Source organism: Aplidium turbinatum, chromosome 10 (assembly GCF_918807975.1).
Source record: "Aplidium turbinatum chromosome 10, kaAplTurb1.1, whole genome shotgun sequence".
NCBI classification, from domain to species: Eukaryota; Metazoa; Chordata; class Ascidiacea; order Aplousobranchia; family Polyclinidae; genus Aplidium; species Aplidium turbinatum.
In genome coordinates, this window is record NC_137481.1 from 21,307,289 (window position 1) to 21,332,592 (window position 25,304).

At 37.0% G+C, this 25,304-nt stretch overlaps 2 protein-coding genes across 7 annotated transcripts; one reads left to right on the forward strand and one right to left on the reverse strand.

Annotated features, from left to right (window-relative positions):
- The first annotated feature begins 647 nt into the window (after window positions 1–647).
- On the forward strand, window positions 648–4,065 carry LOC145778751 (ATP synthase F(0) complex subunit e, mitochondrial-like). Its single transcript, XM_082590322.1, has 4 exons — window positions 648–756; window positions 2,723–2,777; window positions 3,626–3,718; window positions 3,882–4,065. Exons 1-4 carry the CDS (start codon window positions 721–723, stop codon window positions 3,923–3,925), a joined length of 228 nt encoding a protein of 75 aa, XP_082446448.1. The 5' UTR covers window positions 648–720; the 3' UTR covers window positions 3,926–4,065.
- On the reverse strand, window positions 4,005–24,652 carry LOC145778749 (double-stranded RNA-specific adenosine deaminase-like). Of its 6 annotated transcripts, XM_082590320.1 has the most exons (21): window positions 24,558–24,652; window positions 23,803–23,981; window positions 18,711–18,838; window positions 17,907–18,360; window positions 16,187–16,384; window positions 15,394–15,524; window positions 14,274–14,492; window positions 14,099–14,192; window positions 12,661–12,729; window positions 12,036–12,138; window positions 10,604–10,787; window positions 9,811–9,959; window positions 9,314–9,458; window positions 8,215–8,413; window positions 7,975–8,080; window positions 7,308–7,415; window positions 6,656–6,843; window positions 5,916–6,043; window positions 5,431–5,598; window positions 4,899–5,096; window positions 4,005–4,231 (listed from the first exon to the last, which is right to left on the reverse strand). In XM_082590320.1, the coding sequence occupies exons 2-21, from the start codon at window positions 23,915–23,917 to the stop codon at window positions 4,085–4,087; spliced, it is 3,231 nt and encodes a 1,076-aa protein (XP_082446446.1). In that variant the 5' UTR covers window positions 23,918–23,981; window positions 24,558–24,652; the 3' UTR covers window positions 4,005–4,084. The 6 variants fall into 6 exon arrangements, with proteins under 6 accessions (XP_082446446.1, XP_082446443.1, XP_082446447.1 ...); XM_082590317.1 differs by having other exon boundaries at window positions 14,099–14,492; window positions 18,711–18,832; XM_082590321.1 differs by lacking the exon at window positions 12,661–12,729.
- Between the last annotated feature and the right edge of the window lie 652 nt (window positions 24,653–25,304).

A 25,304-nucleotide genomic window follows, 5' to 3' on the forward strand; every position in this document is an offset into this window, starting at 1 on the left:
TAGCAGAATCTGTCATCTTGCTATCTTTGGGGACACATCAAGTTCTTTTTACACTACAGGCAAAGTTAATACTTATTCATGGTACCTTTGAAACCGATGCTTAGTTTGACATTTTATTAAAATTTAGCAAGTGGCTATTTTTACACAATGAGGTGTTGCCAGAGTTAGGATTAAAGTTAGGAAGTAAATATAAGGGCTAGAATTTGGAATAAGTTTAGGGTTTTGTTCTTTGCCCAGGACTAAAACAATTTCCAAAATACAAGTTTTGTTTTCAGACAGCTTTAAATTTTTCTCAAATTAGGGCAGAATTCCTTATCTGGCAACACTATTGAGGCTATTCTTACACTATATAGTGTAAGTATAGCCACAGCCTAAAATTTAAGTGTTCAACAAGCTAACTAAATAGGGTGAATATGAGCTCGTAGTTCAATTTATTTTTATGTGTGACTATCACAACAAAAGCAATACATACATGCCGGACAAAGCAAAGGTGTAAAAAAACTAGAAACAACAAAGCAAAAATGCTATAATGTGCTTGATATCAAATAGGATAATTGGTTTGATGGCCTAGTTGCAACACCTTAAAAATGATGGTAAGATGAGCAATATTCTAGCTTAACTAGGCTTAGTTGTTTGAAGAAATATTTTAGTAGCCTACTTATATCACTAACAACTCTTTGTTTTCTGGAAAGGTTTAGTTGTAATAACAGTTGTGACAAAATGTCTGCACCATTAGTAGTGTCACCTTTAATCAAGGTAAGTTGGTGAACTTTGTCCTAGATTGAAAACTGTAGGCTAGGTATGCATTGATTTCTTAAATTAGTTTGATTTGAACTGAAATTTTCAAATTATATAGGCCTAGTCTACTGTATGTGCATATTTGCAATTATTTTTTTCAACAACCTCTGAAAATCGTATTTGTTAACATAGCTTAAACAATTATGTTTTTTTATTAGAAAGATATTTTCATACTCTTAAGCGTGTAATAATTGGTTGTATTGTTGTGTGTATCAAAATTACATTAGCACATTTTGTCATTGCTGTTTTATATCCAAAATGTGTCCAAACTCCGATCATCAAGTGTCATTCTGGTAGAATAATTCTGCGCAATCTGCCCAATAAAGCAATCCGTGAAAATTAGGATGGTTTCAACAGCTTTAAACTGTTCTCAAATCAGGCCAGAATTCCTTATCTGGCAATGCTATTGAGGCTATATTTATGCTAGGCTATATAGTGTAAATATAACCACAGCCTTATTTTTATGCTGCTTGAAAGTCAGGACTCAGGATGCCTTTTTTTTGTATAAAACAAGCGTTTTTTCTAAAAATGTGATTTAAAAAGTCACATAGTTAGTGTAAAAAGATAAAACTTACACAAGTTGTAATAACATTAGGCCTATTGATAAATAAACCGTTAAAGTTTTTCTGTTAGATTATTTTCAATTGTAAAATATTTACAAATTTGTGATGTGGATGCAATTACCTCGATTGTCACAAATACGCACGTCGACCCTGCTAAGTTGTACAATGTACATATGTAAAAAATCTTGCAAACATCAGTTAATGGAAAAATCTATGTATACTACTGTATTCCTTATCAACAGCACATGTATACAAGAGCAGTACATTAGGCCTACTGTGGTATGATGATTTTTAATATTACTCCGAGTGAACCTCACATCTTGGTTTAATCAATACGCATGCAAGTTTTTGTCAACATCGTGTAATGTTATTAATAAATGTTGATGTACAAGGAGTGTTATGATTTTGGGAACTGGTGTGCAAGTTTCCGCCCTGATTATAAATGCTATAACTAGACTATATATATGTCAAAGATTGGAATTGACCAAGATATATAGGGTGAACACTGACTAGCATTCAACCAAGCAAAAGCTGTTTGTGCATAATATATTCCCTTTACTTCACTAAAATTGTCTAACCCTAACCTTCAGGGTTAGGTGAGGGTTTTGGTTGGGTTAGAAAGTAGTAAAGCCAAGGTAAAGTAGTTAAAACAAAAACAACTACTTCACCTTATCTTTTTGGTCGATTCCTATCTATGACATGGAATTTTTAACCAGGGCGGAGACTTGTACTCCAGCTCCCAATTTTAATGCAGGGGGGATATAAATGCTTATAGTTTGTACTGAAGTCGTCTAATGTTTACCAAACTTCATTTGAAATCTCTCAATTTTTGCTTTGAACTGTATAAGTATCAGGTGACACTATTTCCTGTAGTGCATCGTAATGTTTGATTTTGATTGATGAATCTTTGTCCTCGGACTGGGAAAGCTTCTTGCAGAGCTTAATCCTGGCAGTTTTGCATACTTGTAGAGGCTTTGAATCACTGACGCAGGCCCGGTCACCGAGATTGACAGCTAGTGAAGTTTCCGATTGTTAAGTCTTGTTGCCGGGGAACTACAGTATTCCATCCATTAGGTGCCGCTGAATGGAGAGCAGTCCTTAACGTGCGTTGCTCAAGCGCACACCCCGAGAGTCAAACCAGCGCTGCTTGATCTTGAAGCTTCTTCGTTCCAGAAATGACGCGCTAACCAATTGAGTTAACCATGAACCAACACTATGCGGTATGATAACCCAGTATGGCAACCATCCCTAAAGACGCCATGAAACACTTTCAAAACAGCCATTACTTAGTATCGTATCAAACTTTACCCTTTCCGACCTCAAATTTGAAAATGATCAATGTTTTTTTTAATGCATTTCAGACTGCAAGATGGGGATTACTTACACTGGGCATACTGTATGGATACAAGCACAATGGTATAAAATAAACAATAAATGACATTCTTTAATTGCAATTATAACTGTGACAGAATATTCTGTGGCTTCATAAAACAGATGATCAACTCAATTACGTTTCGTCAGTCTTATGTTAGCCAGTTTGAGTGTATTGGATTTAATAATGAATAACTTTATTAGATATACTCTTTCCAATACCAAAGTGTTTTCTTTATTTCGACCAACGTAACTCAAAAGGTTCAATTTCTTTTTCTATCAGTTGAAAACCCCGCAAAGGGTTTCAATCTAACGTGCAAGCTTTCATGTAAACAAATCAATGCAAGAAATCTAACTAATGGGGGGTAGATTGTACCATGATTGCAAGTAGGGTATCTGGCTACAAGTTGTGAACAGGTTGACAGTTAGGGCTGTTCTCAAATATTTGCAAGTTGTACAAGTGACTTTTAAAACCAATTTGAGGTTTATTAACCCTAAACTGGGTCGCCGATGCTGATAAAATCGCGAATTTAGCTCAATATTGAAAAAGTTTTGGAACAGCTGATACATTGTTAAACCTGAACGAGTATGTTTAACCTTGTGCAGCTACTTGGTTAAGTTTCTATTTCAAAGCTTTGCCAAAGTGAATTACCCGGTTCTGCTTCAACGATGTCATCGCTAGTATTCGTGACCCATCAAGCCATTTTTTAGAAGAGTAATCATTGTGAGGGTGTTGCCGAGGAGCGAAGCGCATTTTCAATGACTAGGGTTAAAGATGGTACATGTTCCCTAACCCCACTTTTGAAAATTGTTACTTTACCACTTTCCGATTATACATTTTGTGAAGTCGCTTCAGCCTTCAGTAGATGTTACTGATTCAAGATTTGTTTCAGAATCACTGAAAGTAAAGCGCGCTAAAGAACGAGTCAGGGAGATAGCCATTCGTGACGAATACCTTAAGGATAAGGCTGAAAAGGAGGAAAGAGGTAAGAGCACTGACTGGTAGAACACATATGCTAACTGGCACACGTTTCTTTGCTGGATCATCGTTCATACCTCAATATCCTCTGAGATCTACAGAATCACACATTTTTGAAAATGTCGGCATTTTCAAAACTACAACAGCTAATATCAACTTTTCTTTTGCAGCGCGGTTGGAATTTGAAAGGGATTCTATACTTTTTCAAAAGTAGTCGCATTCAAGGGACTTGTTGACCGGTTCTATTTATTCGTCTTGCTGTTTGACTCATTCGCCAATAGCCCACAGTTACGTCACTGATCAATCGTTTTATTGGAAAGTGATTGCAATAAAATACATTTTCGAAAGAAATCATATGATTAGTGATCGTTGTTTAAAATTCTTCCACTTCAGAAGGTTTGCTCATCCATGACCCGCACTCGGCCTGGTCAAAAGCTTTCTTCATTTCCTCGGCAGCTTGCTTATAGTGAGGCACAGCTTCTTTTGCTTTCGAGTACGACGGATAAGTGCGATCAGAAACCTGAAAAAAATAATTAATGTAGCCTTTGATGTGAGGTCGTGGTACAAGTCATAGAGACGCATGTTGAATTGGGTTGGGCTCCAGTCTTTTAACCATAGCTAGGTAGCATATCGCGATCATTAACATAAGAACGTATTGGGAGGTTGGAGTTTCTAAAAACACTAAGCCATAGATACAGAAGGGTTAATGCTTTATAATTCAAATCCCTATGGTACATATGTAAATAAAAATTGACAGACTGTGATGAATGTAAGGCTTTTGAAGATATTGGCATTTGCTGCTAAACTGTTAAAAGCAAGTTCTTTTCGTGCAGAATATCTTCAGCTTACGCACTGTGGTTAAACGTTTGTCAGACCACTCGGCATGCGACAACTCAGCGATTCGGGAAATGTCAATTTACTTGCTTAGTTCGCTTGTTGAACTTACTTTACTGACTATTGACATGCCAAGTTTCGGCTTGCTCAGTTTTACCATTTGCCAACTTAAGCCCCTGAGCAAATGTCAGTTGTCGCTTGCTCAACTAACATTTGCTCAGTTTACAACTGCTGACTTCAAAGAGACTCGGCTCAACAATAAACATACAGGAATCCTTTCAAACGTTTATACAGCCGATACATGATTTCAGAACCTTTGCGGGTAATCTTTAATGCTACAGTGTAGTACAAACCTTTTTGAACTCGGCGTAAATAGACGACTTGCTGACTTGGGATACAGGGTTGAGACACCCGTAACGCGCTTCGCACCTTCCCTTTGTTCCATCGAGCACTTCAGCTCTGTCGTCCCCAACAATCCAGTTCAAACTGTATTCTCGCGTTTTCATCTTCCCTGTGTCCCTGCTGGGATCATCGCCACTTACTTTCGCAACCTAAATCAATAAGGCAGATGACAACGCGAATTTCGACACGTTTGCCTTCCGAAGGCCTAAAGTACCGTAGTGAACTTAAAAGCGTGACTACTACTACAATCACGTTTTCGAAGCCATCTTCATTGCAGTTTGCACAGAAAATTTTCACAGCGATATTACAAACTTACAAGTTCCATACAAATATTCTGAAAGAACGCGACACCTCAAAGATTTGCCTCATACGAATCGCCTACTGGTGTGCGATGACCACCTTGAAAGAACAGTTGAAAAACTACAGCCTGCCGGGGTAATATGCTACACAAGGATGATCCAACATGTGGAATTGTAGACTTACCTTTGGATGATGCACCTTGTACATTGGCGATGCGGTGTTGGGATACAGCTTCATAAACTTCTCCACTCGACAACACACGGCTCTGGTGAGGTGGCCGTGGCTGTATAGCATGCCGAGAGTGAGAGAGGACATATAAAACGGCTCAAGAAAATGACTAAGCAGTGCTCCCTGCGGAATGTATGCAACTGTCAATTGAATCGTTGTACAACAGGATGAAAGCACCGCATAGAAATCAGACAAGCGACCATCTCAATCATTTTTTGGGCTGTCCAAGTATAATATGACGTCATTTGGAAGTGTTAGAGCTGTTATGTTGAATTGTATCATTTAGCAAAAAGTGTTGTGCATGAATTGAAGAAAACTGGGGTCATACGATTTTGGGACAGCGTCTAATTGTATCGATTTAGATTGGTTACAGAGCTGCATTGAAATGTTTTTAATGTGAGCTTCCACCAGAAATAGGCTATCACAAAAACAACACTCACTTGCAATCCAACAAAATTCCACTTGGCGATCTTGTCGCTGCAAGACATTGTTCTGAGACGTTCACCACGCAATAGGCCATCCCATGTCGGGACAAGAGCTTCATTGTCGATTGGAATGCATCCTTCGCCTGTAAACACAACCAGTCAACCTTAAAACGGGATATCTAGTAGCTGAGAGGCTGTTGAAATATAACACGGCCGCATTTTTTGTTTTCTATTTCCTCCACCACTATCACTTTTGCCCTAAATCAATGTAAACCTAATTCAATATGGCGGTTCTGACCCGTCCTAAATCGTCATGTAATATTTGAACAACTAACTGAGATTGTAGTGAAGTCGAATTATTGCGCATGCTATACTTGAAATACGGAAAAGATGAATTACATCAAAGAATCCCGACTGTTCTTTCAGCGATTATTACTATAAACCTTTAAACCGTGTCAGCATGGCAGATGAGTAGCGCCGTAAGCTACGTATATTACTTGCATGTAAATCCAATACTATTTGTAGGCTACAACAGAATCGCCACAAATCTGTCCACAATGTACAATTGTACATGCTAACAGAATCCAGGCGGAGGCATACCGCGGCAAGGTCTGACGTATACAACCCTCTCAATACAAGTGTCCAAATTTGCAACAAACTGCTACTTATAAGAGAATAACTGTTCGACCCTTCTACGCCATGAAATTATTTAGCGATGCTGCAAACCGCATGCTACCGCTGCACTTCATAATCACCATTTTCAACTTTAGTTCGCAGAATCCCTTGCTTTTTGTTCTCAAATAGAGGACGATGTCCATGGTTTTCCTCCGCAGCTTCATAGGAGTCTGTGTCCCTCAAGTCGCTCTTCGCAAACAAGGCGCTGTCACCACAGGGAGCAGTGCTTATGTAGAGGTGGAATTCAATGCCAGCCTTCAGTGTTAGCCTGTAGCAAAATATAACATAACGATTGTTTACATTGATATGTAAGTTGGCAGTTTAGTTTTATTTGGTTTCTGACAAATTAATTTCAAAAAAGAACTGTGTATAAATCCAAAATGCAAGTCACAAAAACTGCATAAAACAAACAAAAAGTAATGAGACAATTGCTATGTTGGTCGGCCGCAGTGAGTTACCAAAAGTGTGTGGGGAAAAGGATACCGTAGTAACAACCAAAAGAAGAATTTTGATAATAAAGCGAACATCCTACAATGGTGTACGAAGACCATTTTGCAACAAAAATGACGTGATTGAAATTTGATGCAAACATTCATTTCACAGCGTAGATTATAGCTACAATGCTACATACTCAAAGAACGAGATCGATCCTTTTTACGTTGAACTAACGTCTGTAATTTAAAAAAGGAGGGATTTTGACAAATGGCTGTGAGAATCTTACAGAGCACTTACTTTTCACCGTCGCCAGAAGCAGTGAGGATATTGTCATCAGCATCTGGGTCAGTGCGATAATCTTGTATTTCTCTAAAGATGTTATTCAAATGGTTTAAGTAGCCTAACCTGTAACAAAAACGCTTGTTTATGATGATGAGATGTCTCGATCAAAAACCAGCTAATCCGACACACGCATTTTTAAAACACAGAGTGTGTTTTAGAATGCGTGTTGAATTATCTGGTTTTTGATTGAGAAATCTCATTCTCATAAAATGCGTTTATTTCAGCTGACAAGAACAGGAATAGTTTAAAAAATACAAAATTAAGGAGTCGATCAAGCCAACGTTTACAAGTCATATCAATAAATGCCACTGACATTTGTGTTTGCAAACCATGAATCCATGACAAGGGAAAGAACAGTACACTGTATTGTCAACATCTTAGTCCAGCTTAATTCAAGGTCACTGGGAGTATGGAGAGGCGGTTTCTTGGCATGGGCTAGCGATTGACGAAACGGTAAAAAACATAGTCACAAAACTAACTGCATCGCACCATGAAAACGGACCAATTCGTAACATTAGTTTATTTTTGAACATTTTAAAAATAGCGTTCGACTTGTGTAAACTATTTCTCCAGCAGTCAAACTGGCTTTCTACTCAGTGTGGAGTGAAGCTATGTACAGTACCTGTATAGGAATCGAAGTAGACCTCTTCTTGCAATCACCTCCGCATGGCAGTCATTGACTGTATCACCTTTCATGCTTAACTTGTCCCCTCCAACGCAACGATTTCCTGCAATGAGAACATGCAAGAAGTACAATATAATTTGTCACCTCAAGATTAGAAGAAACTGACGACTTCCAACAAAAACGATGCAAGCAAGCATGCAGAGAGATGTGTTTTGAAAATGGCAATTTGGAACCCACCTGAGCCGATGCTCACCACCATCCATTGTGTTTCGTCTCCCGCGTCGGTGGTCAAGGTTCGTGACATCACGAAACCTGCGAGTATTTTCCTCCCCACGACCGTGTCGGGAAGGTCCATGAGCAGGGAATGGAATTTGTCGTTGACCATTTTGGCAACCCGGTCGTGGAAGGTGTTTATTTGTTGAGGACCAGAAGCACTCTAAAGAAAACGCATCATTTGATAAGATTATCGTGAAAAAATGGGCAAAAGCAGTGGTTCTTTACAGTTTTACCCTTGCCAAAAATTTATAGATGAAATTCTCAAAAAGCTATTTTTGTACCGGCAATTTGGCATTTGCGGTGTAATTCTAAGACAAAACGTTGTTACTGAACTGTTCATCAAAGCCTTCCTTAGAATCAACCAATGATCGGAAGGAAAAGTAGTCCGATAAAAATAATCAAAAAAGTAGAGAGTATCACACTAGGTTGGTTTTGAATCTTTATCCTCGGACTGACAAAGTCTTGATAGGTTATTCCTGGTAGATTTGCATACTTGTAGAGGCTTTTGACGTACAGCCGGTTACGGACATTGATAGATTGACACTGAACTGGAAACTTCTTGTCTATGGTGACGGCTATGCATTTTGGTTTGCCTCCTATACGCATAAAAGTTATCTCCGTGGAGTAAATTTTATGCAAATTGTAAATGCATGTAAATTAAAAAAAACCTTGGGTTGAGGTGTAATTTCCTCTCTAGCATGATCGGATCTTATGGAGATGAAAGTACATAACGAAATGATGGTTCACTAACTGGTCTTGCAGTATCTTGCTTAAAACTGATTACATTCATAAGTTGTAAAATAGCATGTACTGTACATTGTACAACATATAACAAATTTGTATGATCAAAAATCGTATCAAACAGCAGTGATGACATTTACCCAGACAGTAAATCAGTCATTTTTTACATTGATTCAGCGTCTGTAGACGTTGAACCAATGTAAAAAAATGACTGATTTTCTGTCTGGGTAGTTACTAAATTGAGACAATTGGGTTAAAATATCCACAACATTCTTGTGTGAGCAAGCGCGATGCTTTCGAAGCACCAACAACCGCTTACTTGTGAGAGCGTGTTCATTAATAATTTTCCTGTGCTCTGCAGAATCAGCAAAGCAGCTTCAGCAGCTTTAAGTTTTGAGTCTTTCTTCGAAGCCCCTTCCACTGGCGGGTAATTAGTTCGATCGATTGTCAGAACAGTGCGGAAACTGGAATGTAGTGGTGTAAATAATGGATAAAACTTTCAACTGTATTTGCAAGGAAAAGTCATCTTTTCTGAAAATGTTTACAAAACTTCTAACAAGGTGTATCTACGATCAATGAAGCGCTATATAAAAAGACACACACTTTCTCTTTCCATTTAACTTCAAGAAAGCCTGGTCTTCATCCCGAAACATCAGGGTCGACCAATGATCTGCAGTGACTCTTCCATGTTAAGGTAATTCACAAATAATTGTTTTCAAATTTTTAAAGATTTTGTTAACACCAGTTCATCATAGTGACGCAAGTGAAAAGAAGAAGATTCACAAACGTGTTTGCTCGTGGTTAAAACCTTCTTACCTTTTCTTGTGATCTGGGCCGTGAGAATCACACTGGAACTCAATTTTGAAATTATTAGCTTGGGCATATTCGTTTACAAGGGACACAGCGTTTTTACTAGATGCACCAGCACTGATTGAAACAGCAGGTTGTTGCAGAGATTGTGTCACCTGTAAATTGTATATAGTTTCGGACAGTTAAGATTTGCAATAGTTGTTCAAATCCCCAAGTACTATATTGACGTGTACACGCAGAGTTAAATTCTCTGGCTTCAGCTTTAACGTTTACAGGAGGCTGCGTTTGTTGTACCAATTCCTTCAAGCGTTTTTTCTTCAATTGTCTTGCCTGAACCAAGCATCGACGGCCTCGAATGAGTAATTAGACTAAGTGTTCCTATGTTTGTGAATGGTTGTTTCTGCCTCATCGTTAACTTGAGCGTTTGCATTTCATTATTACTTAGTACATTCTAGAATTCATTATACATTTTCAAAATCAACGTCTCATTGAAACTTTAAGTACAGCGGTTGAAATAGTATCTACTGGTAAATATCAATAGATAGTGTGGCTGCACTTTTGCGCAAACTTTTGGATAGGGTGAACAACGTACAAAACATACAAAAGCTATTGAAAAACGTTTAATATTTTCGACTGTCACATAATCAACACAACAAAAGCATTTTTGAGCAAACGCAATTTTGTTTTGAGACAAATTACAACACCATCGAAATCAACAGACCTGGCCCTCTCATTGTAGCATTTGCTCCATCTCTGCACACAAAATAATTAAAATGTTGCGTCAAAGCGATCAACACACCTGCATGGGTGGAGATGCTGAAGATGCAAAGGTAGCTTGGTTGGTGGCAGTTGCAGAAGACAGACCTTGAGAACGGCTGATGGCATCCAAAACATATTCGCAGGCTTTAGTTTTTGAATCTTTTTTAGACTGGCCTTCAATCGGAGTATAAGTCTCAGACCCAAGAGTCACTGTTGTGTAAAACCTGATCAAAAGTAAAATAATCCATGTTGGCTACTGCAAAGTCACACAATTTTTTAAGATGAGACGCAGCAATCCAGATTCTGAATAAGACTGTTCGTCAGGCATTTAATTATGAAATTTCTTGGGCTCTGCTGGTGACTACTGATTAGACTGGTTATCATTTTTAACATCTTGCGGTAGCCCTGCCTGTTGTTACGAAACGAACGCAAAAATTTTATGAAAAGCAACATCCGATGAAGTAGTATTCGATGACTTTATATGCAACATACGACAAAGTTATAGGGTATTGAAATCTTGAAAAAGTTTCTGGATATTTTGCATACAAAAAATCTCGACCTATACTCCAGTGTGGTACACTACTTGTGGCAATTTGGTTTATTTTCTGAGGTGCTTGCGCTGCTGTGAATTATTGTCAATATCTGATGTAGCGCAGATGTTGGTAAATCAGATACAATCTCAAAACTTGTTCGCAACAGCTCTTTCAGTACTATGTACAGTATATTGTATAGTATACTGCATCTCATTTACATGAAGCGACAAAGTACATCTGGCAACTATCAGGGCTTGACCACATCACAACATTATCACAAGGTAGTTTTTATCACAATAAGAATCCACAAACGTTTCAATGCGCAACAGTTCTTGACATCACTTCAAAAGTAAGTCGTGACTGCTCAATATATGCATCATTCATACACTCTAAGTTTTCTTATTTGCACACTTGAATACGCTCCGCCCCGATAACTCAGCTGGTTAGCGCGTAATTTCGTGAACGAAGAAGCTTCAAGATCAAGCGACGCTGGTTCGACTCTCGGGGTGTGCGCTTGAGCAATGCATTCTAAGGGCTGCTTTTTATTCAGCGACACCTAATGAATGGAATAGTTCCCCGGCAACATTACTTCAACAATCGAAAAACTTCACTCTGTCAATCTCGATAAGCGGCCTTGTCAAAAGCCTCTACAAGTCTACAATTATGCGAAACTACCAGGAATAACTTATCAAGGCTTTGTCAGTCCAAGGATAAAGATTCAAAAACCTCAAACCATTTGCAATGGCTAAATTAAAAGTAGTTTGAACAAAGTAGTCTCTAAAAATTGACCACAATGAAAAGTGCAGACATGTATTCGTATTGGCTTGAAATTCGAAAATAACTATTTTTCTATTGGAGGTTTCAAAATGCAAGATGTCATATGCAGAACATTCTCAAATCACCACAACCAACATGGATGTTAACCACGGCAAGCTTTACCTTCTTCGATGGTCTGGCCCGTCCACATTAACTTTAAAGTCAATCTTTAAACGATTGGCCTGGACATACTCCATTAGTTGGGAAACAGGATTTTTTGTCGAATCTGCATAGTAAAAAATTTACTTTGATAAAAAAGAACGAAAGAAAAACTTCATTAAGACCCCGATCGAACGAAAATGAAAGACACCATACTAGAGTTTCACCCTTGTTTGGGATCCTCTTGAGCGAGAAGCGAACTTCCTTACCCTTATTCATGGCGTTCGCAACTGTCAATTGCATATACATTTGATAAGAACTTTTTGGTTAAGATCAAACCTATTTCACTTATTTGAAAATTATGTTTCACTTAAGATTTCCTTTCGCAGTAAACACTCTTTTCAAGTTATGTAAATTTACAAATTTAAATATGCAAATACTGATAAAATTTTGACAAAGCCTTTTAGTTTTACTTGATGTTATTTTGTCGTAAACTGACGCTAAATCAACAACAAATTGGGCATTTGAGATTAAACTTGATGTTCAATTGAAATAAAGTTGGAGATAGCTTGTCAACTTCTCACACAATTTCGATATAAAAGCTGAAACGAAACATTGCACATCAAACATAGCCTAATATCTATAATACCTCTAAACGAGCAGTTGCTATCCAGTCGGGGAATTTTATTGGGAAGGGGTTTAAATAATTGCGAGGGGTCTGCAAAGAATGTGAAGTAGTACGTCAGCAAGCGGAAGGCAAAAGCATAAATTTGCGAAAGGGTCTTAATTTAAGAAAAAAAGTAAAGAGCACAAACTGTACATAAATAATGTTGAATCAACGTTTTCATCAGCGCTGAAGAGCAAAACAGTTTGGTTTTTGAAACGCTTGCTAAATACGAGTTTAGTACCATACCTACATCTGGGCTCTGTTTTTTCTCTTAACATTAGATCGAAAAGGCGTTTCAGCTTCAGCTTATTTGCTTCAAGGGCTTAATTTAGTTTTAAAATTTTAAAGTAAGACCATCATCATCATTACGTTTCTTCCTCGTATTGAGGGTTGGATACAATGCGCCATTGTTCTCGACCATGAGGTGTTCGTATTGCTTTTTCATAACTTAATTTTGTCCATTTAGTGATGTTTGATGTCCAAATCATTCTTGGCCTGCCTTTATTTCTTTTACCATTTATCTTCCCTTCTATTAATGATCTTTGTAACGAGTTTTGTCTTATTGTGTGTCCAAAATGCCTTTAATTTTCTTGTTTTGACTATTTGTAAGAGAATTTTGCTTGAATTCAATTTGGAGAGTACTTTATCGTTAGTGATCTTTTGTTTCCATGAAATTTTTAACATTTGCCTGTATGACCAGAGCTCGAAGGCATCGATCCGTTTTTCCATTTTTTTGTAACACTGTCCAAGTTTCAGAGTTGTATAAAAGGGTTGACCAGACATAGCATTTTAATATTCTTTGACGAATTGATAAATTTAAACTTTGATTGATTAAAACATTTTTCCAAATATAGTTCTTGCAATTTCTATCCGTCATAGAATTACATGTTCACACCTCCCATATTCAGTTATTAAATGTCCAAGATACGAAAAAGATTTAACTTTTTGTATATTTTGATTGTCAATTTATAATTTGGAGTACTGGACTCTACTGGAGTGTCTGGTGATTTTGAGATTATTATTGATTTAGTCTTTTTAGCGTTAATTTTTTAATTTAAAGTAAGACCACGAACTGTTAATAGTAAATACTAGCTTGCGTTGGGCTCCCTTTACACTTACAGGTTTGCAACATTATTGAAGGGCTCAATTGCTTGCAAAATGTTTCATGCAAAGTTGTTGAAACGAGAAGTTTAACTCAGTGCAAACAATCGCAAATTTATATTTATTAATCTTCGTTGTAGTCTACTTCAGATAATAACGTGGTTTCACAGTGAGACGCTGTGTTATCTAAATCTAATCATCAAACTCCAACGTTTAGTAAAAGAAAACAAACACAACGCGAAAACAGAACCAATCGACAGGCAACACAACAAAATTAAGATCGGTTGCTTACAAGCAAATGCTAGGAAAGGTCACTAACCTGAAAAGGGTTGGTATAGAGAACAAGAGCCAGGTTCGTTGCCATGACTAGATATGGCAACAGCTTCCATCTGTTTCAAGTATTGGTCTGGAAACTGCAAATCAGATTCAAAATCAACTTCGTTGGTGGTAATCCTAGAACATGATTGCTCACTAGACGTTGATAGGGAACTTACAGGCCTTCTACCAAGCAGTCCGGCACTGTATTGGCTTGCTGAACATGCTGTTGATTTTGTAGAGCATGAATCGGAACTGCTATTTTTCACGTTTTTTAAGTCAGGGCTACCAAACGACATTTTGTCAAGCATTTCACCAGCCTTTCTTTGCAGAAACCACATTGGAGGGTTTTCTTGAGACCTAGAGACCAGACCCCGTTTTTCCATCCCGTACAAATTCTAAAAACATGCAAAAATGTGAAAATAAGATAAAATAAATCCTGGGTTGAAAAACCTATGCACACATTGTTCAAGTCAAATCAGGCAACCTGCATTAAAAAGAAGCATTCATGTTGATACCAAATATAATCTGCGATAATTTAAAGTGGTAACCGCTTTAACTATGGCTAAATCGACTTTATTTCGGCATGTCTCTGAATAAATAATTTTGTCAGTTTATTGACAAATGACTCAAACCGTGGCCTATGAAAATAGATGGACTAGAGACCATACACAAGCCTTCAAAACTGAAGTTGATTGCAAATAAACGTGTTACTTGGGTCCTATATATATGCCTAGAATGTTTTTTCAAGTGTTTTTAATTCAATTGTTTTAGTGTTCAAGTGTTTTGTTTTTTTTTATTATGAGAAGCTTTAATGTGGTAAATTATCAGTTTACGAAGCAATGTGTAAACACAATTCTTTAGTTCAAACAATCAATAGAATCATTTATATGTAGATTCAATAGTTTTCATTGGCGGTGTTGCTTTATCAACTATGAACTTGCTAAAATTTAGATTTCAAAATGAAGAAGTAACACTGAACAATGAAACAATTGAACACGGAAAACACTTGAAGAAACATTTTAGGCAAATGTAAAACTAAAGTATACTTTTATCTGCAATCAACTTCAGCTCTAAAATCTTGTGCACAGCGTCTAGGGCTCTTGGCAATACGACTCCTTCTCTGAAATTAGGCTAACTTTAACTAACAAGCACTAGAAGCGAAACCAATATGTGTTTGTCAAATGTCAGTTCTGAAAAAGTGCCCACTCTGACACAAAAAAGACTTTAGAACACTCTGCATGTAACTGGTTAGTGGTTATACATACAATGTAGAATAACTTTAAAGGCAGTGCTCACTTGGTTTATTTGCTTCTTGCTATGTGTGCCTTTAAACATTTTGACGAAGTCTGCAATTGGTACTTTTGAGGTAGTGTTCAGTACTTTGAAGATTTTCTCACCAAGCTGGTCTAGTTTAATGTTGGATTTATCTGAAAAAAGTTGGAAAGGAAGATTTAACTATTTAGTGTGCTATTGAAGGCGTTTTTCTTTTAGATGAGGATAAATTTTTAAGTAAAAATCAAGTTTGGCTACCACAGCTAAAACTGTCAGTTAGTGCCGACTACCTTTAGCCGAAGCAAACTGCTTGCAAACAGTTCCAACAACTTTCGAGCTAACTGAACTAAGAAATGCATAGAGCAGTGCAGATACACTTAGCGAATTCCAGTCGACATTGCTTATTTAACCAGCATTGATCAGGCAATTCTTTCAATCACAGTACAATTCTTAACTAGCCACTTTCTTGTACAAATTGCTCCCCTTTAAAGCAATTACCCACATAATAATTAAACTAAGTTTGAATTGATTTTGACTACCTAAGCAAAGTAGACTGTTACTATGCCCCATACCCATTAGGCTGCTCCAAAACCATAGTTCATTGACGACTTTTATAATGTTTTCAGTATTCAAAAATAAAGTTACAGACATTAACAAACCCCAGCTTTTCGCCACCAGTACTCGAGACAAGAGATAATTTATGTATTTTTCATCTGCTTTACGTACAGTAGCCAGTAGGGCTAGGACTACAGTGTAAACTGATACACCGCTCAAAGTCAAAATTTCTAGAAAAAAAAAAATTAAACAGAAAAATCACCTGAAACAGGCAGTTGCCTGATCATTCTGCTCTCTTCTAACTTCTCACCATCAACGTTCATTGATGATGAGACGGATGATGGTGGACTATGTTCGAAACATTCATCGTTTTCATCCTGATCCATAGGGTCATCGTCATCAATTAAAGGAGGAAGATCTGATAAATGACTTTCTTCCTCATTGGAGCAACATCCAGTTTCTACAGTACATATCGTACCAGCAGAAAGTTACTATCACTGCAGTACCGTAATCGTTTCTCTGTTAATCTATATTTTTCCTACATTATAATGATGGTGTGACATTATACCGCTCAGAAATGAAAATTGGCTGGTTTATCACTTGTATGCCACTGTGGTGCGATGAAGATCAATCAATCAGAATATCTTTGGCAGCCTCGTCTAGATTACACTACAAACAGAATAATTGGCCTATGAGCAATTGATGACGTGACAAAAGTGGCTCCGAGACGTCCTACCATATTGCTGACCACAAACTTGCTGCTTGATACAAACGAACACATCTCAAAGGGGTTACCTGTCCAATCGAGGCCAGCAAAACAACTTTGATAAACCACAAAGTCCTTTAAACATTGTGTTTCTTTAAAATGCTATACTTATCATCATACAAATATTGATATAGATTTGAGGTGCAAAATTTATCATGTACATATTGATCAGTAATATTAATAAAATTAACGTTGCTGAGTTGAAAAATAACCTTACCGTATTGAAGTAAGGTAGTAAATGTTCTTCTAACAAGTTTAACTTAATTCCTGCATGCTTTAGAATTACGGTATGCTAATAAAGCGATTCTGAGTTTGTAATTTTCTCAGTGCACAGTGCACACAGACAATAAATTCAGAACGAAGATAACGTGATGATACTCAACAGATACATGGCAAAAGTTTGAAAATACACTTAAAAACCAGCAAAGATGGTACGGTATTAAAAATGTTCATTTTAGTGAAAATAATCTACAAGTGTTAAATCGGTGCTTTCTGCACGATCGGTACACACTAAACAAACCAAAAAGTTCCAAAAGAGATTGAGCATGACTGGAACTGGTTCTGTATGTAACGGAATGGCCCGTTTCGGTGAGTCCGATTCGGTGAGTCCAATCCCTTAACGGGGGATTTTTTCAATTTTTTTTTAAATTATTGGGTACCGTAGCCTAATTATCATTGCCGTTTTAGGGTTAAGGGTTAGGAACTCACCGAATCGGACTCACCGAATAGTAGCAGACTCGTATGTAGAGTGCCCGCTGCGGAATCGGTAGGCACAAGTTCAATAATCAATACCCTGTTTGGTCATAACAAAAACTTTTAAAAAGTGGTACCGAATCATGTTCCTACTTGGCACGGAGTAAAGAAATGGATTTAGACAGGGTAATAATGTACTATGCTGCGTCTCTATACTGTTTTGCTGATACTGCCTGCTTTGCAAAGAGCTTAGAGCAACGTATACAATACACACACACTGTGTTAGATGCAGCGCTATATCCACAACACATTATTATTATTGCAAAACAAACCACCATTGCAACTTTTAAATCCCATTTTGGCTCAAACTAATTGCTCAACCTTGGTATTTTTTTTATACTGTAGTACAGCTTTTGTTTTTAGCAACAAAGTTGTAAAAATAGGTACATAAGGGAATGTTTTCACACAAACTATGCTAGCCCTTTAAAGACAAACATTAATGTTCCACTACAAACAAACTGACCTGCTCTCTCAAGGTCTTGTCTTGATGGTTGTTTATCATTTACTTCCAAAATGTTATTGGGTAAAGGTTTTTCCTTTACCGTGGTTTCCTCATCATACGCCAGTGTCGATGACGGTTCATTTATTGCGGTATGTGATCCCAAGTAACTTCTTTTCGTATCATCTCTAGCATGTACGGTAGGTAGAGAGATTTGTGAAATAGTAGCACCAGTGGATTTTAAAAATCCAAAACTTGATGTTGAATCATAACTTTGACGATTCTTAGCTGAAAAGCTAATGTTGCTTTCACTCTGGTTGCTAGTTGACCCAATGTTTTTTGTGTTACTCTCTGCAGAAGAGTTGGCAATTCGCATTTTGTTTTCATATACATGTGTTCCTTTTGGCAACAGAAACCATTGAGGGGGATCATAGTCAAATCTGTTGATGAGTCCTTTTTCTTGCATCTGATACAATTGCTGCAAATAATTGCACACATGTCCATGATTTAAACCATTAAGTCTATGAAAAACAAAGTATATACTAGATACACTAGTAACATTAATCTAACAGGCGTAACAGCTGTTTGATATTTGTTTCCACAGTTAAATGTCAATAGACTGTGTATAGATTAATTAATTGAAGTGATGGCAAAGCTGTGTTTAATGTTTCTAATACAGTGCAAAACATTTTTAAAGCATGCACAATTGCACATTTCACAAACTCAAGCACAATATAAATTGCAAACAAGCACAACTGCACGTTTCTGCCAAGAAAAGCGACACATAATTAGCGCAAAACACATGCTAACATTGCTAAGTATTCTTACCTGATTAATGTTTAATTTTTTATATTTAATCGGTGATGATTTCAGTATTTCACGTATGGGCACAGGATCTGGATGGGACTTGTATAGAATTTGCAGAAGGGTACTCTCCAGTATTCCACCATCTGAAACTAGTTAATAACAATCCACATTCCACAGTACTTTCATACTGGTAGTTTTTCATACAATGAAACAGCCTCAATTTAAAAAAAATGCAGTTGCTTGAATTCAATTCATATCTTGGGACAAAATTTTCGTTTTAGCTGATGGTCGTTTTAGCTACAGACTGTAGAAGTGACCAAAATCCATGCATCCTCTAAAAAGAAAAAACTAAAAGCAAACATGCTGATGCCTTACCATACTTATATATATGTAAGTCGCACCCACTTGAAAGTCAAGCATTTAATCGCATTAAATATAAACTGCAATCTGCTAAGCATTCAGCACATGGATGATTTGATGATTATAACGAAGTGGGTTTCAACCCTATTTGCACAACGACCCCAGCCGGCTGCATAGCCGAGTGGTGAGAGCTCTGGAAAGGCAATCGAAAGGGTGGCGGTTTGACACCGCTCAAGAGCATGCGGCTGTGTCTTTGGCAGGACACTTAAATGCATGCTTGACGGTGGACACGAAGATTGGCTTCCTTGCCTTCCCGTTCACTTATCTTCAACCGCCGGGTGTAAGCCTGAACACGACAAATAAAAAAATGCAACCCTCTCAAAGCAATCAGTCTAGCCTCACAAACCCTCATAAAAATATTCAATAAAAGCATGTTGATACAAAATTTAATCAACTTTGATCTATGCCGACATCTGGTCTATGTCTCGTTACGTAATTCTAATGTAAATTTCTGACATTAAAAATATCTTAACCTAAAGAACAGTTTATTGATTTGGTGAATGATGGAGGTGCAAAACGCATTTTATGTGAGATGTACTATTGTACTGCAGTGACGTTTGGGTTTAAATGACACGGTCCTAACCTGATACCTCAAAGATGGCACTAAAACTGCTGATTTCATTTCCAACAACTTACGAATGTGAAACAGCATTTTCAACACTACTTTCTATAAAAAAAAGTTTTAAACAGGTTGAATGTGATACATGATATAAAGGAGGCGTTGTTCCAAAAGAAACCTAACATAGGACTGGTAACAGCTAAGTAGGTGCACCCATCCCATTGATGTGTAAATTTCCAATTGCATGTAACAAACACCTGATTAACCGTTTGTGTGCAAATTTACCTACTTTTATGGTGGACCCTGTGTCATCGAAAAAATTACAAGAGGACCTTCATACAAATTTTGTGAAAAGGTTTGAGAACCACTGTTTTAGTAGTTGTTTTTTAATTATTTTACCTTGCTTTTATAGGACTAAAGTTTTTTTTGCATTTTTCCTAAATTATACTATAAATTCTAGGTTGTCAGACCTCCCCGCATGCGAGAACTTAGGTAGTGCTTCCACTCAGCAAATTGTACATTTCAGCGACTGTCAAAGTTAGCAAATTAAGATTTTCCGCTAGAATTGGTCATCGCTTGCTAAACTGAATTTGCTGACTTGTGACATGCCAAGTTTCATCATTTTCCAACTTCAGCCATTTGCTGAAATGCTGCTAGCTTTGCTGTCACTTGCACAAGTTCTGCCATTTGCTCAGTAGGGCAGGTCGATTTTAAAATTTGATATGGAATAAAGTACCGGTAGTTGCCAATAAGTGAAAAACATCTTTCGCAAGTAAAAAAAATAAGTAAAGTGCAACGATCGCTTGCGGAAATACGATTAAATTCTTAAAAGTTGCTCCCCACGTTTTTTTTTGAAAAACGCGAATATGTAGCGCCGTTAGTGGAAGTCGTCATAACAGCCGCAAACGCGCGATGACTTTCTCCATACTTTATAGATGATGTAGGCCTACCTAATCACAGTCAGTTAGCGGAATTTTATAAGAATAGGAGACCTGAACAGTGAAAAACTTGTTGTTTAGCTCGAATTGAAATTAAGCACTTAATTCAGTGATAGACTGTAGGCCTAGTGCTTGTTATAAGCCTGACGCGTCTCTTTCTACTTAGGCTATCCATTAGATTGAGAAGCCTAATCAGCTTATCATTACAGCATTGGAAATGTGCTTTTTATGAATATAATAGATCGTTTTGAGCAATGATTTGACAAGCCAGTGAATTAGTTCATCTAAATAATTTTTTTTTAAATCTTATTTAATTTCAGCTAGTATGTGATAAACTTTCTTGCTTACAAACTCTTATTGAAACATGCCAAAAGAAAATCCGCGTTTAACACAACAAAGTGAACAGCATCATGGAGGCCCTTGCGAGCTTGCCAAAACGGAACCTAGCACTTATAAACAACTAATTCAATATTATTACCACCTTAATAATGCTAAAATTAAAAGAAACATTTGGGGTATTGTTTTGCGCATCAGCGAGGATTTAATTAGTAGGCTATCTGGCAGGCAGTAGGCTAAGCTAAATCCTCGCCTACGTTTGATTTCTGACAAAGCCATCAACAGAAAAATTAAGATTTATTGAAATTGGATAAACTGCATACACGCAAAAGCTAATCTGGGCATGTATTTGTTCGCTGGAAGTTGTCGCATGCAGGGATACTCGAGTCAACTGCAAGCTCTTGGATTGCAAGAAAGAGCACATTCTCTTTGTATTCTCTGCAAATGCCAAAATTCCATTGGAAGAAAGAGCTTAGGGAACGTTCAAATATTACGTAATGCCTTCGAGGGGGAGGAGGGGGTTTATGCAAAGCGTTACGTTAGCGTCACATCGGGGGGAGGGGGTTCAAGCAAAACGTTACGTAACGCTTTCGAGTACGGAATGGTAGTTTTTTTTGTGCTGAATTTGTAGTGAAAAAGCGTTACATGGGGGAGGGAGGGGATTGAAAAAGCGTTACGTTGGCGTTACATGGGGGAGGGGGGAGTAAAAAATTCGGAAAAAAAGCGTTACGTAATATTTGAACGTTCCCTTATCTGATGGATCAAACGCTAAAAATTGATCCTAAAGGTATCTCAAATGTTAGCCTATTGGTTGATCGATCAGCAGTTTCAAAAGCACAAAATAATGAAAAACGGCTACAAAAACTTTCCCATGACTTCTACGAAGAGGAAGGCGACATACCTGGACCATCAGAATTACCCGAATGGATAAGTAGCTCAAGCACGTCAAGTTCAGCGTCAGACAAGGTATGCACGATTTATTTAGTCGATTGAAAGTGATACATATGAATTGGTACCACAATGCAAAAATCAACACATGCATCATATTGATGTTATTTAATAAGCTCAGTGCACAAAGAGTATAAGTAACCTAAAAATTTATATACCGAAACTATTTTACCTTTGTTTGCCATAAATCCCTGATGTTTGAATGTTTATAATTTAGGCCAGTAACATTTGATTTGTTTCACAGATTTATTATTACCGTTAGTTACTTTTTTTTTTAATGCCATCATGTTTTATTTTAGGACAAGCAAAGAGTGCCGGCCTGCGAATACAGCACCGTAAAATTTCCTTTTTTCCGTTTAGACTTTAGAGCTTGTGAGGAGCGACTATAATCATCGCTTGGCAATGCATTATTACATGACATAAAACATCTTTTGAGACCGGAAGTTGATCTCCGTCACATCATTATGAATAAGTCCAAACTGGATCGAGCCAAAGCAAAAACCAAAGTTATCGGCGAAAAATTACAGACAGCAGCAAAATCTTAACTGTTTTTTTCTTGGCGTCGACAGCAAAAATTTCAGCAGTCGTTAACTTATTTTTGTATTTTTCTAGCGAGCACAGGGCAGCAAAAAAGATTCCACTAGTCAACTGGCATGCAAACGAGTGGCAAAAGTTAGTGGATATCAGCGATCTTGAAAGCTCAAACCCACCACTGACACAGGAAGTTGACAACTATCGGAAGCTGAACATTTCTGATGTACCTTCACATTCGCAAAGTGTGGAGAGATGAGTAAAACTGGTTTCGGAAGCTTCGCAAGTTTCCTACGGTTTCGAAAATCGTCACAAAGCAATTGTTGCCAAAGCTCTCAGTAGAAATATGCGCCGGCCGTTTCCGTCTTAAGGTGATTATTGTCACTCTTACGACGAATTGCAGTCCGAGCTGTAGCTCAGCTAACCAACTTTCACTTACTGTAGTTCGCGTGTACTGAATATTTGTTTCATTTTTATTAATTTTTTACTTCGAAGAGTATGCCTGAACATAAAAGTTTTCATTTTGAGTTCCCGAAGGATTGAGTCAAAGCAGTTTAAACGAAAAATAAGCAGCCATTTTCGAAGTTGGTTTTGCGCCATCTAGCGGTAATGCAATTTTCTTTCAAAAGTCGAAAAAAATTCAAATCAATTTCCGCAAGCCGTTTCTCATCCGGTATGGCTGATATTTCACGGAAGTGAGTTTTTCAGCTAAATCCAACTACCGGTACATTATTCACTTTAATATTCCAAAAAAAGTATAAAATCGACCTGCCCTATTGCTCAGTTCACTACTGCTGACTTGTAGGAGACTCTTTTTTTCTATCTTTTTATCGATTTTTATAGAGCTGCAATTCATCAAAAAATTTCAAAGGGTTTGCCAAACAAAATACGTTTGCAAAACTTTTGAAACTGCTGATCTAGTATAATTATATAATATATGTATACAATACATCTGTATATATACACAAAAATAATCCAAAGCTGTAAACCATCCATTCCCTAAATCTGGCAATCACTATATGGTACACTTTAAGTTTTACATATGCCGACATCACATAATGATTACTATACTAAATTAAACCAAATTAGAAGCTGCAAATTGTTATTTAAAACTATGTTTTGACAGCAAATATTATAATAGGTGTCATTCACTCAACAGAATACTCCAAGGTTAGGTGAAAATCCCAATGTTGCAAAGATCATTTATAACACTATGAAGTATTAAAGTGACTTAATAAAGTTACATAATGGGCAACACTTTTTAAATAAATCCTGTTCGTTTTTTTTTTTAAATTTTTTTTTCTTCAAAATATCCCTTATACAACCACAAAATCAAAATGCTTCTTTTAACTGCTCGCCAAAATAACAAATTATACTTTACCTTCATGATGCTGAGGTGGACGAACGTAACGAGATTGTGACAAAGAACTACGAGAACCTCGTCTAGATCTACCAGGACGTCGTGCTGACCACCCATGACCACGAGGTTGAAACATTTCTATGATGATACTGATTTGCTCAAATTCTTTTAACACAGCAAGCTCAGAAATAACACTTTCTCTACAAAAAAAAATTATAATAATTATTATTTTACCAATCATTGCAAGCAATAATTCAGCAAAAAGCTTAAATGCAAAACAAGCATAATGTGCCAGCATTATTTAATTCTTGTAGTTATAAATTTCTCATATGAAATATGCACTAACTAAAGACATGGATTATAAAAAGTAAAGATTTATATGTCAATGAATATCTCTGTGCTACTGATTCTAAATTCTTGCTGTTAATTTTTCCAGTACATTTGACAATTAATCGTAAGTTACTAATTGAAGTATTGATCTTGTTAATGTTTTTTTTATTTGGTTGTAGCCGATTTAGTTAATTTTTGAGTAGTTTCATAATTAAAACTATTTTTTTCCAGGGCGGCAACTGACTAGTGGACCATTTGTTTTGTTGTCTTCTTATGAATAACAAAACTTAAACATTGTATTATATAAACTAGCCTATTATTTTATGTTTCTTCTGTGTTTTATTGTTTTAATAAAAGAAACAATTGTTTGATTTAAGCTGGAAAGATGAGTAATAATAGCATTCTTTAAAAAAATACATCTGTGGAGCAAACTATGCAGTACGCACCTACGGTATGCAGGGAGTTCCAAACTTTTTCCAGGCTGGCCAGATTAGATAATGCGGAAGTGCCCATGGGCCAACAGCCTGTGACAATCTTGTCTTGCATAAAGAAAAATGCATACATAGCAATATTATATTATTTAATGTCATTTTCATATAATAATGCAATATAAACGATATAAAAAAACAAAAGATGAAATTCACAGGACATATTTTGAATGGATTGACAGAACCGTTACATCAACCGATCATTGAAGGCATGATGGAAGAAAAGGGGTGCAGGGGAAGAAGGAAACAAACTTGGGGAGATGATGTAAAACAGTTGGCTGACTTGCAAAGCATCGGAGAAGCATTAAGAGTAGCGGAAGAGCATAATGTGTAGAAGCAACTAACAGCTAACCTTTGTTTCGAAGATGGCACATGATGATGATGAAAGCAATTTGTTTAAGTTTAGAACTGAGAACATCTGCGCACACAAATATGTTGAGCCCAGGGCTGCGATTTTTTCTTTCTTGTCGAACGACCAAAAATTCTACGCTTGTTTGTCGAATAGTAATATGACGTCACAAGAGTTAGATTATAAGCGTTTGGCCACGAGTTACCGCACAAGTTGTGTGGTATCAGAGTCACTTACTTTAAGTTTTTAATCGCACGTTGGTTGAGTGATTCCATCTACGACGGCAAAAACATTGCCGTCGCCAAATCAACACACCTTAGATTGCTGCGACAATTGCCGTATGCTTTAATGTTTAA